Here is a 16,169-nt window from a genome sequence, read left to right on the forward strand (position 1 = left end):
GTATCTATAAGGAGGCAGAATCTACGGCGAGTTATCGGTCGGTATCGATCGCTGGTACGGAGTACGGTACGGAGTATCGCCGGGGTTCCTGACAAAGGTACCGCTACTGCTCGGTACCACGAATGGGGAAATGGTCAGGTACCAGGTGTAATGTCTCGGGATCTCGATCCCCAGCCGCGGTGGGAAACAAGGTGAGTGAGTTACATTGAAGTATCCAGATCCTGATCAAGGCTCATCATAGCTGGGCAGATGAAAGAGACCAAGAAACCCACCAAACATGCAAGGCCAGCACCGGGGACGACGTATGCTCGTGTGTGTATGGGAGTCTCGGCCAAGTTTAAAAATAACCGACTGGATTCTTGCCGCTTCCGGAAGAGGCGGTTGTCCAGCCCAAGAAGGCAATTTCAAGTTCATTTCATCTCATTTCCCCCTTCATCCTTCGTCGCGATACTCTCTTCCTCTCCCTCCTCTTATTCCCCCAGCTTACCCTCTTCATTACCATCCTCTCTTCCCTCCCCCACCCACCCTCCTCTCCCCTTCCCCCACTTCCCCTTCTTTTCTTTCAACGCCTACCCGATAGTCTGAACATATTCCGGGCCGGTGTTGTTCGTGTTTCATTGCTTTTCTTTTCCTTTTCGACTTTCGCTCCTCCGGCGCCGCCACTATCGCTGCCACGCCTCGTCCCTTTCCCGCGGACGATATTGTTCTTCCTGCTCCCGTTGCATAGACATTCATTGAGTCGGTCACCATGGCGGAAGGCAAGAAGACGGACGACTACACGATCCAGATGGATTCGATAGACCAGGGCAACAAGAGTTTCGAGGCGCCGCCGCCGCCGCCTCAGCCTAGGAGTCCGCCGTCGGGCTCGCTCTCCAACAATCCCGTCTTGCCCGTCCTGGCCTACTGTGGATCGTCGATTTTGATGACTGTCATGAACAAATATGTTTTGTCCGGCACCGATTTTAACCTGAACTTTTTCCTTCTCTGTATCCAGGTATGTTGGTGGATGTCAGACACAGACCTCGGGGATGGGTGTGTAGTAGGTGAACAATACAGGCTGACCGCTGTTCGATATCCTTCTATAGTCTCTCGTTTGTATCATCGCGATTCAGACCTGTAAATCATGTGGCTTGATCACTTATCGTGACTTCAGTGCGGACGAGGCCAGAAAGTGTAGGTGTTCGAAGCAAGCCCATCTATGTTTAACCTTCGCGCTCTCGACTGACATGCCTTCGATCACGACTAGGGTTCCCAATCACTCTACTTCTGATTGGCATGATCTATACCGGCTCGAAGGCCCTTCAGTTCCTCTCGATTCCCGTATACACTATTTTCAAGAACCTGACAATCATCCTCATTGCGTACGGCGAAGTGCTCTGGTTCGGTGGCTCGGTCACCGGTCTTACCCTCTTCTCCTTCGGACTGATGGTCATGAGCTCCATCATTGCCGCCTGGGCCGATATCAAGCACGCTGTTGAAAGCACCGGAGATGCGACTGCCAAGGTGTCAACTTTGAATGCTGGTTATATCTGGATGCTGATCAACTGCCTCTGCACGTCCTCCTATGTGCTGGGCATGCGCAAGCGGATCAAGCTGACCAACTTCAAGGACTTTGACAGTATGTTGCTCATATCCAAAGTGTCTTAGATTGAGACCTGTACTAACTTACTGTCCTTGTAGCGATGTTTTACAACAACCTTCTGTCGATCCCCGTCCTGATCGTTCTGTCTGGCTTCCTGGAGGACTGGTCGTCCGCCAATGTCAACCGCAACTTCCCCCCGGTGGACCGCAACAGTATCGTGTTCGCTATGATTCTCTCGGGCTTGTCGTCCGTGTTTATCTCCTACACCTCCGCCTGGTGTGTTCGCGTCACCTCGTCAACCACCTACTCCATGGTTGGAGCTCTGAACAAGCTGCCCATTGCCATCTCGGGGCTCATCTTTTTCGACGCTCCTGTCACCTTCCCCAGTGTTTCGGCTATCGTTGTCGGCTTTGTTAGCGGCATCGTCTATGCCGTGGCCAAGATCAAGCAAAATGCCAAGCCAAGAACTGGTGTTTTGCCGACCGCCAATCCCCCCGTCAGCGCTAGCAGCCAGAGTATGAGAGACTCGCTGCGATCCTAAACGGAGTTTTTGGAGCATAACGAGGCAACCGGTCGTCGTGATCGACTTCATTCTCGTTAGGCTTTCTCCGTATCGCGAGCGAGAATCTACTCGTTACTCGCATATGATATGTGATGCTTGTTTCGTTGTAGTTGGCTGGGCTATTTTTTTTTGGCCCTGGAACACAGCTATCAGTCCTACCTTGGCAGGTGTTGGTAGTTGTGTATTATAATTTCACATGTCGAGCTACCTGAGAGGGCTTCTCGTACTGTCCTCAGCCTTTAAATTCTGTTGAGTATCTACCCCGATCATGACCTTTTTCACATACATTTCTTTTGCTTCGGGATAGCAGATGGCTTCCATTTGAGTATCATCTAGTAATGTTGTGGATTGATATGATATGTCTTTATTTCCGATCATGGCGTGTTCTATGCTCCCACCTGTGACGAGGCCTGAGGAAGGATTCGTGCGGTTGAGCATTCATTAAAAAAGGAAGGCCTGTGTTGGTGTTCAAGCCTGTATATAAGAAGGTTTTATGTCTTTTAATAAGCTTATAGAAAGCGTGTTTTGGATGACATGACAGTGGAACTTTCACCACACAGGTGTACAGGAAGATAGTAGCGGACAGATCCCGTAGTCTGCGTTCGGAGAACTTCCAAATTAATCCCGCCACATGAATAATGAAAGATATCACAAAAAAAGAGTGAAAACGAATTATGAAACTTCTAGCCATATACATATATATAACATCTCTACTTACCCTGCTCACTAGTACTCCGAGTCCCGACGACCCTTTCATTGGCCCAAGCGCAATGAGAATAGTATGTAAGATCCTCGACACTGCTGCTGCGACATGCACCTCGGAATATAAAGAGGGAAAAAAAAACTAACCACGACAACAACCTCCATCATCCACAAACCACCCCAATCAACCAAACACCAACATACAAGAACCACAACCAGCTCTTCCCTTCCCTCTCCTATGTATTACTAGGAAGCAAAGACTAAGAAACCAAGCGGGAAATATTGGAAGAAAAAAAGAAGCAATGCCCAAATTCAAAAAGGGAGGAGGTCCGGCCCCCGCCGGCGCCGCCGTTCACCAACATCCAAAGAAACACCGGAAAATGCACATGTTTTCTAAACTCTCGACGACGAGTTCTGCGGCTGCTGCTAAAGCTCCCCAGGGACAGGGAGTGGGTATTGCGCATCCGGAGAAGAAGAATGGCAGTGATGGGAAGAAGCCGTCACAGAAGCAGCAGAAGCAGCAGAAGAACCAGCGGCCTGTGGTGCCGTTTGGGAGGAAGGATCGTATCTTGTTGGTCGGGGAAGGTGAGTTGAGTCCCGTTTTTGTTTCATTTCACCCCCTGGCACCGGTCTCGTTGTTGGTGTTCATGCTATGGGTATGCCGTGGCTGGCTAGCACGCTCTCTAGATGCTACTGTAGAGTTTCCCCTGATGTGTTGTTGGATCCATTGAGTGATTGCGTTGGCCGATGGAACTCTTGATATTTTCGCAGACTGCCGGCCGCTGCCTGTTGATATTTCCATATTCAGAGCGCAGAAGTCTACAGTCTACTGAACCCAAGTTCCATTGATCCTCGTTTGCATCCCTCTATCTTGGTCCTGCAGGCGGGAGGTGCCGGAAAATCACGTCGAAGATTTGTTTCATTAGATACAGTCCTGACTAGATTGGTGTAGGCGACTTCTCCTTTGCTCGCTCATTAGTCCTTCAACACCACTGCAAAAATGTCATTGCTACATGCTATGACTCCAAAGAGACGCTCTACGACAAGTACCCTAAAGCGGAGCATATTATTCACGATATCCTGGATGCCTCTACAAAAAGGCCAACAAATGCGGATGTTCCCGATAGTAAGGGCACATCGTCCCCAAGCGCTGAAAAGGGAACGAACAATAAAGATGAGGTCGGGAATCATAACGCACAAGGCTCCATTGAGGACCAAACGCAACGCCGTGGTCCAAAAGTTCTTTATGCGGTTGACGCTCGAAAACTCGGTCTTCCTGGGGGTGGCGGGAAAGAAATCCGCTCCGGCTTTTCACGGCGAGAGCGTCAACGCCCGGCATGGAAAAAGGCAAAGGATGGTGCTTCATCTTCTGCATCAAAGGGTGGGCCCTGGGATGTGATCTGCTTCAACTTTCCTCATGTCGGCGGTCTCTCCACCGACGTCAATCGGCAGGTGCGCGCCAACCAAGAACTTTTGGTGGCCTTCTTCAAAGCGTGCGTGCCCTTGTTGTCGCATCGTCCCGAACCTGCGGGTAGTGATGATGAAGAGGATTGGGACGACTGGGAGAACTCTGAACCTGTACCAAGCCAAGACGAAGACGATGGTGATGGTGACGGCGACGGCGATGGGGATAGCAACCAACTGCGGTCGGCAAATACCACTGGTCAGGCAACATGCCAACCTAGAGTCGAACCCGGGCAGATCCTAGTGTCCATGTTCGAGGGGGAGCCTTATACCCTCTGGAATATCAAAGACCTTGCAAGGCACGCCGGCCTGCGGGTGGTCACCAGTTTCCGATTTCCGTGGGCTTGCTATAGGGAATACTCCCATGCGCGGACCCTGGGCGACGTTGAGGGGAGGCATGGGGGGAGAGGTGGCTGGCGAGGTGAAGATAGGGACGCAAGAATGTATGTATTCGAGGTCAAACAGGAAGACCATTCGGTAGGGAGGAGGAACTTCCCGTCCTCTAAACCTGAGACAAGTGTGAAAAAGAAGAGGTCAAGGGACGCGTCTGAGAGTGAAGACAGTGAATAGAAGCGTCAACGAAAATTTTTTTCGCTGTAGGTAGAGTCCCACGGTGCATATCAGCCAAAAAGGATAAATAGAGATAGGACCGACATCAATTGTTCACGTAGCCTTGGTACCTGCCCATTACTACATGATATAAACCTTCTTCATATCACTCTCATTGAAGACCTCACCGGTTGTGGGGTCCTTGACTTTGCCTGCTTCAACACATCCGACCTTCTTACTCATCTCCAACAGCCGCTGTTGACCATATATCCTACCATTGGGCAAAACAATCGGGTCGCTTTCAACGTAGCTCTTTGTGTGGTGCGCGTATGGCATGTTGCGAGCAAGTTCGTTCAGCTCGGTCGAGCAGATCGGGCAAACAGATGTCGTTGTGGACAGTGAGTTTGAACTGGAGGAGGTGTAAGCCGAATGGCACGAAGGGGTCTTGAGGGCCGACAATCCCGCAGAAAGAGCTATATGCAACAAAGGGCGAGATGACAAGGACAAGAGCTCGTGATGGGTGCGAACGAAGAGGTCCGACAGATATGTCCATCTCTCAAACGCATACAACGACTAGGACTGGGTTAGCTTGAGCGTGACGTAATGAATATCTTCATATTACCTTGTAAGGCTCAGCCTTGGTGTCGGGGGGAAAAGCGAGGAGCCCTGCAGCTCGATGAATTTCCATTGACTGTGTCTCTATATATGGAGCCAAGTATCTTTTGGCGTGGATCATTGCATCAACGAACTTCTCCTTATGTCCCGTTCTGACCATTTCAATGTATTGCTGCAACCGCAGTTCGAACTCTAAGTTGTACTGTATCCAACCGTCAGATTCGAAGCCGAAAGTTTGGACTGAGACGGTCGACAAATATTGTACGAACCTGGCTCTTCTTCAATGCTGCCTTATTTTCGCCGCACCATTGCAAAGCATCCTTTGTCTCACCACAACGGAGGCTCTCGGCGATCCGTTGACACTGCACAAAGACGTTGAGATCCACTAGATCCTCAATGCCTTTCTCATGGGCTAACTGCTGGGCACTCTCGGTATATCCAGAACGTAGCATATGATCCACTATGAGCCGGTCCAGGCGGACTCTCGCCCAGTTATCGTACTTGACATCTGCCAAGCTAGGAATCTGATGGAGCCTTTCCAAGTGCTGGATACGCTTCCGGGATTGCTCATGGATCTTCTTCTCCTCTTGATGTAAGTTCTCCATTTTCCGCTTCAGGCCTTGCATCCGGGAAATCATAGCATCAAGCGCAGCAAGGGCTTGGTCGGGCGTCTGATTATTTGACAAGGAGGCATTAGCGGTCTGTTTGAGTGCGGGGAGGACGTATTCCTTCTCCCGCTCGACGAGCCGCTGGACAGATTTGAAGTTACGTCGAGCAAGCTCGTGCGGCAACCGCAGGAGAGGCTGGTCCTGTATTGAGGCGACAAGGTCAGTATCTCAAATGCGGGGGCAAGCCAGCGAGAGGAAGAGGGGACGACTAGTGGATTACCAAGAGCAGATGGTTCTCCGCATTCAACCGGGTGGACGTCAATTCCGCGGCCATGGCGATCGGAGGTGGACTGGTATTCCGGCCGTCTTACGAGGTGCTTGCAAGGCTCACCGTCGATCGAATCGATAGTTACTGAGGTCTGGCTTTGGGGAAGGGTAAGAGAGGGGAGGGGGAAGGAGGGGGAGCAGCAGGTGGAAGTGGCCCAACGTCGTGACCGAGTGATGCGGAGACACCGCCCAGGTCACGGGCCCCTCCGGTCACGGTTACTCGGGCGCGACTACGAAAGCTCATATTCAAGGATCAAACTGGGGAAAAGTAACTGAAACGACTAACGTCCGACGTACAGAACCGCGACAAACATTTATTTAATAAATAGATTCCCTTTTCAAACCCAAGACTCCGACACAAAGAAACAAGTATGTTACAGGAATCATACCCAGGCGACGCTCTGACAGGCGAAGACGGATGGAATGGCGGCAGCTTTCCATTCCGAGGCAGGTAAAGTGCTTCCCGAAAGTGCTTAATCACTGTCATCACTCTCTTCCTTCTCCTGCTTAGACTTCCTGCGCTCCTTCTTCTCCTTCTTCTCCTTCTTCTTGCGCTTGCGCTCAGCGCGCTCCTCGGGCGTCTCTCCCTCGTGGCGCTTGCGCTTCTTCTTCTCATCGTCGTCTTTCTCATCATCGACATCCATCTTGTTGTCGGGGGATGAGGGCACTTCGGTCGGCTCGGCAGGAGTAGAGGTTTCTTCTTGAGCAGTAGATTCGGTCACGGCCTGCGCACTTTCTTCAGGGGCGCTGTAATCCTTGTAGTCGTTCTTCCACTTGGCGGGTGTGGCATCGTTAGTACGGCCGTACTTCTGTATTGGTTGTCAGTAAATCCAGCTCATATGTAAGTGTCCGCCGAGCCCAGGGAACTTACATCCAGCTTTCCTGCGGACTTGAGCTTCTTCTTCTCTAGAGCAACAGGTCCCAAGCCCCAGCGGCGAGGGTACAAGTCGCGCTCCATGATACAACGCTTGACCTTGGCAACAACGCCGTGGTCGCAGGTAGACAGCTCGACAGTCGACATCTGAGCAATACCAATGGCAATAGCCTCACCCTTGGTGGTCATGAGGACGACCTCCTCATTGACCTCAATACCAGCCTCTTCACAGGAAATTAGCAACCGCAAACTTGCATCAACATGGGAGAGGAAATCCTACCAAAGCGGAGGAGACCAGGGACCATGAGCTTAGCACCATAGCACACAGCGTTAACGGCACTGTCTTTGACAACAATACGTTTGTATGTCGTGAGGAGGGTCTCCAGAGGCTTAATAACCTTCCTCAGATAAGACTCGTCCCGTTGGTTGTCATACATCCATTGGGCGTCCAACACGTCGTGCAAGGTGACCATTCCACTGTTCTCATCCATAGCACCACTCCGTACACGGCGGAGTTCCTGCATGTGCGCACCAACACCAAGCAGGAGACCCAAGTGAACACAGAGTGTTCTGATGTACGTTCCGGCTTCGCAGCTAACCCAGAAGACACCGAGATGCCTCTCATTGTCGAATTCGTAAAGCTTACTCTCGTGGATTGTCCGGATACGAAGCTGGCGCTTGACGGCAGAGATCAATGGCGGCCGCTGGAAAAGGGCTCCGGTCAACGTCTCGAGGGCCCGCTTGAACTGTGCCTCTCCACCGGGGATCTTGTCATGAAGGCGGATCACGCAAACATATTCCTTTCCGGCACCTTGTTGGGACTTCACCAGGCGAGTAGCACGGTCAATGCAGACAATCAAGCAACCGGTGACCTTAGGATCGAGAGTTCCACTGTGCCCAGTCTTCTCCGCCCTTAATTCAACGAGTCTCAGTACCCTATTTTTTTTTGAAAAGGACGCGATAGAAATATTACCTCAGGATCCTCTTCATCCAGGCAACAACTTCGTGACTGGAAGGATTGGATGGCTTGTCCAAGTTGATGACACCGGAGTTGATGTACGACTTCAGGTCACGCTTCAAAGGAGTGCTACCGGCGGGAATCGGCGTGAAGTGACCGGTCCTGACAAGCACTGATATAAGAAAATCAGCACCAGCTACATTGATATGAGATGTGGCCTCGAAGTGAACGTACGCTTGTCATAATTCTTCAGAAGAAGCGGCCACTCCGACGTATCGATTTTAGAGGCACCTGCCTCAGGCTTGATCATGTAGTCCATCTCCTCCTTAGCCACTGCGACCGCCATTTTAAACAGGCTGGCTTGAAGGGTGCAGAGATAGCCGGGTAAGTGCGCGCGTTGAGAGAAGGCGCAGGAAAAATTGCACGCTCTGAACTAAAGTTTTGTTCTCGCGCTAGCGAGAAAGAAAGTCTGGGAAATTTTGAAGTGCGGCGAAAGCTCCTGCGACTAATCAGGTTAGAGCAAATTTTTCACCCGCTGCCCCAGCGTCCCGTGACTTAGTTTCTGCGCCTTGCAAAAAATGTGCATCTCGTAACATCCGTACAAGAAAGTTTCGGGACAGTAACATTGAAAACCATACCAAATACTGGGTGGTATCATATCGTTCCACTTGCATCAGTAGCCGCTACGGGTCTTTTACGCTCTAGTCACTAGGGCATGTCACGCAGCTTCGCAAAGAATTTGACTATCAACATGTACTGATCATTAATCGAGTGTTGTACTCAATTTGATAGCAGCAATTATTGCTCGCTTCGCCGGTCCTCCTGACCCAAAATCTGGTCGAGTTTTCGACGCTTTGGTATCGACGTCCCCTTGTTTAATCACCTCCAAGTCTTCGCCCAGGGCCTCGCCGGTTCCATGGACTTTGGAAAGACGAAGTCCAGCCACCGGAGGAGTTTTGGGATTGGTCCGCCGCACGATAGGCAGTTCCAAAGGCGCGCGCTTCACGTCGCGGGGTGTGGGCAGCAAAGAATCGCCTCACAAACACCGGAGTCACAAGATAATTCTTACCACCTCCGAATGTTGGATAGATACGGGTAAGAAAATCGTACATATGAGCGGCAACTATGCCCATGCCGTCTCTCAACGCCGCGGGCCATCCGGAAAGAACCAGAGTCAATGTGAGCATCGCCCACGGTAAGAACTCGACGGGTATTTGAACGATGAAGAAGCTCGCCTTCTTACCGCGGTTGTCTTGAGAATATGTGTAGACGAATGCAAGGATCAATGCTAAGAAACATCAGTATGAGCGGGCACGCATATAGTACCACGGAAGGCTCACCGGAGGTAAATATTACACTATTCAGGAGACAACCTGCGGTGACCTTTGGCTTGTTAGTTCCCGCAATTCAATGAGTCTATATGGAGAAGCGTGATTGAGAGATGTAAACGGTCTATGAGATATTGACAAACGAGTAGAATATATAGATGTAGGGCACCATAACCACCAGTGTGAACCGAATTCATCACACTAGCTATCTCACTGGTCGTCCCACCATACTTGCAACGCACATAACTCCGGTAAATCAGTTGTGGAGCTATGAGGGATGCAAGGGTGATCTCCCTCGTTTCCAGGAACCGCTTCAGCTGAGTATGCGCTGGGCGGGCAGATATTCGAGGTGACTTGAAGAAAAAACATAAAAAAAATAAAAGAAAGGAACTGATAGTGGAATGGCATATGCAAAGCAACAAGAGGCGAGGGACAGTGCCTTCTGACAAGATGACACAGAAATGGGAGGTTCCCACAACTTACCGCGATCGTGAACGCTACGAAAAACACATAGGTGAAAAAATCACCGGGTGCACTGAAGCGAGGGGACTCGGTCTCCAGGCGGCTGCCATAGGTAAACACTACCGGCAGTTAGCACGCCTGTCCACTTGACCAGCGCAATATCGTACTAAAGTAGAGATCAAAAATCAAGGAAAGGCCTGGTCCAGTGATCATGAAAGGTGTAAACAGCCTCCATATTTCGGGTATAGTCTTGAAGACAAGGTGGCGTAGAAATAACACATAATAACCACTGAGAAGACCACCATGTACAAATACAGACTGTAAAAAGGTAAGTAAAGTGAGAGTCCTGGATACAGTCAGTCAAGGAACCTTGTGGTTGAGGTCATGGTCAAGTACCTAGTAACAGGAGGAGCAGCCCAAAACTGGTCCATTGTAATTTATCAGTAACTGATATACTGAGCAGTCACAGATATAATTGTGTAGTAAGAGGTGTGAATAGATATTCAAGACACATCATCAAGTGTCCTAATAGAACTGCAGGGGTGGTTGAACAACAAGGGCTGGAGGGGAAAAGAAAGGAACAGAAAGCAAGTTCTTATAGTGTGTGTGGAAATACTAGCCTCATTCCGGCAGTTATTTCTCCGTTCCGACATGTGGGACCCACAGGGTTAGAGAGATCCCCTTGTCCGGTGAAGTACGCAAGGCCAGTGATAGTTCATCTTTCAAAACGACAATCGTTACATAGGAGGTTGCTAGTAGAGATACAAATCTCGCCATTTCGCACCAACAATGAAAAACGAACAATGACAAAAAAGCTTCATACCATGATGTCCATTTGAAGGTAACAAAACTTCACATATAGATGAGTTTTCTTAGCTCAAATGTTAAGTATAGGTGATTCCTAATCATGTTACATATGAATATCCCCAAAGAACATGTCCACAACACAACGTAGTTATTGATATGGGTCCTACTGAATGTATTCCGTACCGGTAGGACGAGTTTGCATACCCGCTGACTTGTCGCCAGTCTAACTTTCGCACACATCAAACCCATCTAGCATGTCTCGATATGCATGAATAGAGTTCATTCCCCATATGAGCGGCAACATATAGTGAGTTGCTTTTACCCAAGAGGTGACTGGAACTCGAGGCTGTAAGAGTATCGTTGCCAAAAATCCGCTTAACATGGCCAGTGGCTCTTTTTCTCTCCCAGTCTGAGCAGCCTCACTGCGCTCTTACTCAGACCACTTTTGGGCCCGTTCAGGTCATACACCATATTGAAGTGCCGGACTCCTTCCATTACCACGATCCCATCAGCTCTACGTAGGGCTAGTTTTGGCAGTACCGCGAACAGCAAGTCTCCCGTCCCTGCCCTCAATCCATACATCCCAAGCTGTGTGGCCTTTGCCGGGTTTGGGCTTGCCACAGACTCTTAATTCCTCTTCGACATAGAGAGGGACTATGTTCTTATACTCCATTCCAGTGATAGTCAATCCCAGCTTACACAAGTGGTCCTGCAGTGCCGTGAGAAGCAACGTTAAAGTCAGCGGTCCATGTACGAGGAGGTTCCGATAGCCTTCCACATTTTGTGCGTACGCCTTGTCGATATGTATTGAATGCGCATTGAATGTAAGAGCCGAGAAACGAAATAACAGGGCTTTATTAGGCGTAAGCCTGTGGAGAAAGTGCGGATCTGAAGGCGCTGTGAGCCACCGAGGGATGTTAGCAAGGTTATCGTGACTGGTAATGTTCATAGTCATGGCGCACATTTAATGGCTCTATCGTCCGTGTCAAATCTAGCCTTGTCATGACAGATTTGCTCTGGGGTTTTCTCGCGCATGAAGACTAGATTCCTGTTCTCAATGACAGAGGCTTGGCCAGTCTCATCCTCGGTTTCCGTCCATATCCGTTCTCTGATACTGCGATGGTCTTCACCCTCTTGGACCGTGCCGATCCGTCTTTCGATTCTGACGAGTACCTTCTCCTCCCCTGGCCGGCCTTTCACTATCACGTCACGAATAGTTTCGATGCAGGCGGCACGGTTACCGTTGAGAAGTAGGGCATTGGAAATCGGAAATTGGACATTGCCCCCAGCCCAAAGCCGCCTGCCAAAGGGACTTCCCGGGGCGTGCAAATTATCTGTACCGTCCGGCAGTAACTGCGACAGGGTGACTTGGGGAGGGAAGTAAACCAGATGATGGCCTGCCGGCATGCGAGATGGGCTGCGGGAGGAAGGAAGCTCATTCGGCGCTGGGGTTAGCGTGGGAAGGAGATCGGCCAATGTTAAGCTCAGGAGATAAGACGACTGGGGATGTATATAATCGAACGTCAAGGGAAGCTGTCGCGAGGTCAAGTCCTGATATAGCCGATCGGAAAGAGATGAGCATGCACGCCTTGTAGCTGGTAGCAACCTCGGTTGTTGTTGCTGCTGCCATGGGCACAGCAGTCGCCCCATCCGCCTGGGGTCGAGAGCGAACACACGCATGGGCTTCATTTGATAAGAGAACCAGGCCCTGGCGGACAGGTGAGATCATCCAAAAAAGAAAGCAACCCCTCCCGTGAACGGGTTCAAATTTTGACTAGTTATGTCAGCCGTAATGATTGTCGCAGGAACAACACACAACCTCTTGGCAAGAGTTCGGGATCGTGACAGAAGCAACCCAAGCCCAGTGGAACTACCACGAGCGCCGTCATGGAGCCTCTCAAGGTCGCATTCCTCGGCCCTGCCGCATCATTTTCTCACCAGGTCAGGAAACTGCTCGACCAGCCTTCGTCTCGTAGTGTCATTAACCCTGATTCTTATAGGCAGCGGTTGAAAGCTTTGGATCCTCGGCCGAACTATTGCCCCATGTGTCGTTCCCGGATGCTTTCGCAGCAGTGCAGGCAGACAGAGTCGATTACGCTATAATTCCTTGCGAAAATTCAACCAATGGCTCTGTTGTTCAGACCCTAGACCTCTTGGCGGACCCCAGCGGCCTTTACAGCGATGTGAAAGTGTGTGGGGAGCATTATTTGACAGTCCACCACTGCCTCCTGACCCGGAAGGGTCTTTTCCCACCAGGCCAGCGAGATTACAGCTCCATTACCAAGCTGTATACTCACCCACAGGCATGGGGCCAGTGTGAGGGTTTCCTTGAGAGGACTTTCAAGGGCATCGAGAGACAGGATGTCTCATCAACCTCCAAGGGCGCTGGGATTGTGTCGAAAGAGACGACGGAGCGAAGTGGAGCAATAGCCAGTCGATTTGCTGCGGAATATCACGGCCTGGATGTATCGGAGGAGAACATCGAAGACAAGGCTAATAACACCACGCGTTTCCTGGTGCTCAGGAACGTGAACTCGGAGCGTACAAGTCGACTGTCCTTTGGGGATGTCAAGGTCTCCCCGGCACAAGGGCCGACTTCGGTTACACCAACGGCGCAGAAGACACTTATATCATTCATGATTCGCCAGGACTGTCCGGGCGCTCTGGCAGATGCTCTTTTGCTCTTCAAAAACCAAGGCATGAATCTGACGAGCATTAACTCGCGGCCGAGCCAGATAAGGGCTTGGAAGTACGTATTTCTAGTCGAATGCCAATCCGTTCCATCCAGTGAAAATAAGGATTCGGTGTCTGAAATAATTGGCGGACTACAGGAGGTCACGGACGGTTGCAGGCACCTGGGAACATGGGCGGACCAATTCGTATCCGTCTAAAGTATAGTTGATAATATGGCGCGGGCGTGCCTACACTGCTTGTATCTGCCACACTTCGCATAGATGCATTCTATCCATACCCTGAACAGGAGCATGAGTTATAAAGCAGTTAAATTGCCAGGCAGGCCACTTATGTGATGCGCAGCCAGGTTTACAGGCATCTACAGGACCAGTAGTGACAGGGGAAAGGAAAGCAATGTTAGTTTCCTTTGTTTACAAGAATAAGCACACGCAAAAGCATAAAAATCACAAAAAGAATCCAGCACTAGCAAGTACTGGAATAAACAGTCTAAACGTGCTAGCCCAAGTGTTATACGCTCGACAGTCATCAGCGAACAGCTGTAGGTTCCACCTAACAGATCTATCATCCTTTCGAAATGAAATATGAAACCTAGTGTCAACCTAGACTGTCTAAGTAACCTGAGTGAACATGTTACGGAGCTTGGATGGCCCTGCTAGTATAGTGTGAGAAAAGATTAGTCGCTCTCATGGGTAAGATGAAATCGCATACCTCTGGGCAGCTTCACCGAATCTTGACTAGGCAACATCATGGTATCTACCATTGCAGCTATGTTGCCGGGAGAGCCGCCTACACGAATCATGGGGCGAGCCGTCAGAAGATCCACACCGTGAACTTCTGGCCGTTCATCCTCGCTCTCCGCGAGGTCGCTGAACCGTCAATCTGTAGGGAGAGAATAATCAGCACATGGAAGGGCTCATGATCTCTAGAGACATACCGTCATAGAATTCATCCTCGTCGTCATAATCAGCAAGCTGTTCAAAGTTGACCTTGTACCGCAGCAGGGCTCCAATACCACCGAAACCCTTGACAAACTGATTTCCTTCGCTGGACTTGTCGGAGACGAACTCCAGGTTCGCTCCGAAGTCCTTATAGTTTTCGGCAAGCCACTCAAGGAACGACATCTGCTCGTTGACTTCCATCTCGGTGCCAGTTTCCTTGTCCATGAACAACTCACGATTCTCCTCCTGAGCCTTTGTAACGTGGATTACAACATCCGAGCCGCTGGAGCTCTTGAGAACATATCGGGTGACGTCAAGGTTCTCATATACAATCAGAGTCTCCGCTGCGCCAAGTTCCAGTGCCTTCAGGGTATCTTCAATACCGTAGCAGACCTTTCCAGTATCCTGACTGATTTCTTCGAAATATTTCCCGATAAGCTTTTTCTCCTGAACAAACTTGACGTTGCTCAAGGTCTCCGAAGCCAATTCGATAGCTTGGTTGAACCCGTTCTCACCGCCATAAGACACATCGACGACCTTGATGACCTTAGCCTGAAGTCTCTGGTCGAACATATCGGACTGGTTCAGGTCATTCTTAAAATCGGCCGAACCGGCCAAGATGAGACCCGCAACATTGACCTTGTCATTGGTGATGTAGTTTTGAACGGCCAACTCAGCAATCTTGCGCACATAGTTGTGACGTTTTTCCTCACGGAGACGAGCGAAACGCAGTGCTGACTGACCACCACGGCCGTGTTTCTTGGGCAGGTCAACGCTCAACTTTTGAAGAATTTCTCTGGTGTTGCCGCTCAGCGTACCGAACAGTGCACCGTTTCCATCCATGACGATGAAACCAAACTTCTGATCCGATTCAAGAAGCTCACTGAGGGCCTCAGTATGGAACTTATTGTCACAGAGATAAAGAGAAGTGTTAATTGGTTTAAAGGGCTCGAAGTCGATGTTGATCTTGCGCTCCTTTCCTTCAGACGTGATAATTTCACCGCAATAAACTACCAAGCCATTTGGCGGAACCTTGTTGTAAAGCTTGAGACGCTGCTGGGTCGAAGTGATGGCGGACAGCACGGAAAGCCGGTTGACGCGGGATTTGATGTTAGACGCAGTACCCTGCAGTGTCATTAGCGGGGTCTAACAGGGACCAGCCTCGTCTCTTCCTCCGTCGGAGAACTTACGAACTCTTCGGCCAACATCTTTGCTGCTCTAGACACCTGATCCTTGGGAGCTGAGAGGCGATTAATGTTAGTGGCCTTCTAGCAAGGACTTGACTGGACGAAAGACGAACGAATGATAAGAGAGATCATGGAGGTTCCATTTCCTCTGGCAGCTTCAAGCCGTTTTATAAGCTTCTTCACCTTCCATATCTCAATATTCTTCTCCGCTTCGTTCGCCTGAGCCGCGCTCATGTTGGGCGAGGCGACAATATGACACGACCAGAAGAAAGTGGATGCGTGACTTGCTGGTGCTAGAATACCGTCAGCGGCAAGACTTTGGGGGAAAAGAAGAGAGCAGGAATTTCCAGATATCTATGAAGATAGACGGCCCAAGGAAAATTCAGGAAAATGTGGAGGAGCATTCAAGTCACATACCTCGCGGCTGGTCGATTTGCCGTCCAAGTCCAGCGGGGTGTTAAGCAATTTTCATCAGGCACCGTGGGGGGACGGCCAGCGACAAGAGCGACGAA

At 50.2% G+C, this 16,169-nt stretch overlaps 7 protein-coding genes across 7 annotated transcripts; 3 read left to right on the forward strand and 4 right to left on the reverse strand.

Annotated features, from left to right (window-relative positions):
* Nucleotides 1-748: 748 nt before the first annotated feature.
* gmtA (GDP-mannose transporter) lies at nucleotides 749-2,123 on the forward strand (the record flags this gene model as incomplete). Its single annotated transcript, XM_025715278.1, has 4 exons — nucleotides 749-994; nucleotides 1,086-1,173; nucleotides 1,247-1,618; nucleotides 1,681-2,123. The coding sequence occupies 4 exons, from the start codon at nucleotides 749-751 to the stop codon at nucleotides 2,121-2,123; spliced, it is 1,149 nt and encodes a 382-aa protein (XP_025579973.1).
* Nucleotides 2,124-3,028: 905 nt separating this feature from the next.
* BO80DRAFT_420849 (25S rRNA (uracil2634-N3)-methyltransferase) lies at nucleotides 3,029-4,964 on the forward strand. Its single transcript, XM_025718467.1, has 2 exons — nucleotides 3,029-3,431; nucleotides 3,799-4,964. Exons 1-2 carry the CDS (start codon nucleotides 3,149-3,151, stop codon nucleotides 4,878-4,880), a joined length of 1,365 nt encoding a protein of 454 aa, XP_025579974.1. The 5' UTR covers nucleotides 3,029-3,148; the 3' UTR covers nucleotides 4,881-4,964.
* On the reverse strand, nucleotides 4,941-6,416 carry BO80DRAFT_474663 (FYV10 family protein; the record flags this gene model as incomplete). The annotated part of the gene is made up of 4 exons (XM_025723194.1): nucleotides 4,941-5,432; nucleotides 5,482-5,676; nucleotides 5,744-6,283; nucleotides 6,363-6,416. The coding sequence occupies 4 exons, from the start codon at nucleotides 6,414-6,416 to the stop codon at nucleotides 5,001-5,003; spliced, it is 1,221 nt and encodes a 406-aa protein (XP_025579975.1). The 3' UTR covers nucleotides 4,941-5,000.
* A 466-nt stretch (nucleotides 6,417-6,882) lies between these two features.
* Nucleotides 6,883-8,587, reverse strand: cbf5 (pseudouridine synthase CBF5; the record flags this gene model as incomplete). The annotated part of the gene is made up of 5 exons (XM_025715297.1): nucleotides 6,883-7,218; nucleotides 7,281-7,505; nucleotides 7,535-8,195; nucleotides 8,257-8,413; nucleotides 8,476-8,587. The coding sequence occupies 5 exons, from the start codon at nucleotides 8,585-8,587 to the stop codon at nucleotides 6,883-6,885; spliced, it is 1,491 nt and encodes a 496-aa protein (XP_025579976.1).
* Nucleotides 8,588-8,952: 365 nt separating this feature from the next.
* On the reverse strand, nucleotides 8,953-12,898 carry BO80DRAFT_396649 (uncharacterized protein). The gene is made up of 8 exons (XM_025717351.1): nucleotides 11,801-12,898; nucleotides 11,679-11,707; nucleotides 11,386-11,532; nucleotides 10,428-10,453; nucleotides 10,199-10,377; nucleotides 10,053-10,150; nucleotides 9,582-9,624; nucleotides 8,953-9,529 (listed from the first exon to the last, which is right to left on the reverse strand). The coding sequence occupies exons 1-8, from the start codon at nucleotides 12,525-12,527 to the stop codon at nucleotides 9,117-9,119; spliced, it is 1,662 nt and encodes a 553-aa protein (XP_025579977.1). The 5' UTR covers nucleotides 12,528-12,898; the 3' UTR covers nucleotides 8,953-9,116.
* BO80DRAFT_420856 (prephenate dehydratase PHA2) lies at nucleotides 12,365-13,953 on the forward strand. The gene is made up of 2 exons (XM_025718468.1): nucleotides 12,365-12,779; nucleotides 12,839-13,953. Exons 1-2 carry the CDS (start codon nucleotides 12,726-12,728, stop codon nucleotides 13,727-13,729), a joined length of 945 nt encoding a protein of 314 aa, XP_025579978.1. The 5' UTR covers nucleotides 12,365-12,725; the 3' UTR covers nucleotides 13,730-13,953.
* Nucleotides 13,954-14,240: 287 nt separating this feature from the next.
* Nucleotides 14,241-15,950, reverse strand: BO80DRAFT_420857 (translation termination factor eRF1). Its single transcript, XM_025718469.1, has 4 exons — nucleotides 15,771-15,950; nucleotides 15,661-15,710; nucleotides 14,467-15,595; nucleotides 14,241-14,411 (listed from the first exon to the last, which is right to left on the reverse strand). The coding sequence occupies exons 1-4, from the start codon at nucleotides 15,889-15,891 to the stop codon at nucleotides 14,407-14,409; spliced, it is 1,305 nt and encodes a 434-aa protein (XP_025579979.1). The 5' UTR covers nucleotides 15,892-15,950; the 3' UTR covers nucleotides 14,241-14,406.
* Between the last annotated feature and the right edge of the window lie 219 nt (nucleotides 15,951-16,169).

This window comes from Aspergillus ibericus (genome assembly GCF_003184845.1).
Source record: "Aspergillus ibericus CBS 121593 unplaced genomic scaffold BO80scaffold_2, whole genome shotgun sequence".
NCBI lineage: Eukaryota > Fungi > Ascomycota > Eurotiomycetes > Eurotiales > Aspergillaceae > Aspergillus > Aspergillus ibericus.

Excerpts from the sequence above, each read along its gene's own strand:
- BO80DRAFT_420849 (XM_025718467.1), top strand. The coding sequence starts at position 3,149 with ATGCCCAAATTCAAAAAGGGAGGAGGTCCGGCCCCCGCCGGCGCCGCC. Across the intron at positions 3,432-3,798 it reads TATCTTGTTGGTCGGGGAAG|GCGACTTCTCCTTTGCTCGC; the intron begins GTGAGTTGAGTC and ends AGATTGGTGTAG.
- BO80DRAFT_396649 (XM_025717351.1), bottom strand. The coding sequence starts at position 12,527 with ATGAAGCCCATGCGTGTGTTCGCTCTCGACCCCAGGCGGATGGGGCGA. Across the intron at positions 11,533-11,678 it reads TAATAAAGCCCTGTTATTTC|CTGGGATTGACTATCACTGG; the intron begins GTTTCTCGGCTC and ends CACTTGTGTAAG. Across the intron at positions 10,151-10,198 it reads GATTTTTGATCTCTACTTTA|TGTTTACCTATGGCAGCCGC; the intron begins GTACGATATTGC and ends AACTGCCGGTAG.
- BO80DRAFT_420856 (XM_025718468.1), top strand. The coding sequence starts at position 12,726 with ATGGAGCCTCTCAAGGTCGCATTCCTCGGCCCTGCCGCATCATTTTCT. Across the intron at positions 12,780-12,838 it reads CCGCATCATTTTCTCACCAG|GCAGCGGTTGAAAGCTTTGG; the intron begins GTCAGGAAACTG and ends TGATTCTTATAG.
- BO80DRAFT_420857 (XM_025718469.1), bottom strand. The coding sequence starts at position 15,891 with ATGAGCGCGGCTCAGGCGAACGAAGCGGAGAAGAATATTGAGATATGG. Across the intron at positions 15,711-15,770 it reads CATGATCTCTCTTATCATTC|CTCCCAAGGATCAGGTGTCT; the intron begins GTTCGTCTTTCG and ends ATCGCCTCTCAG. Across the intron at positions 15,596-15,660 it reads AGATGTTGGCCGAAGAGTTC|GGTACTGCGTCTAACATCAA; the intron begins GTAAGTTCTCCG and ends ATGACACTGCAG.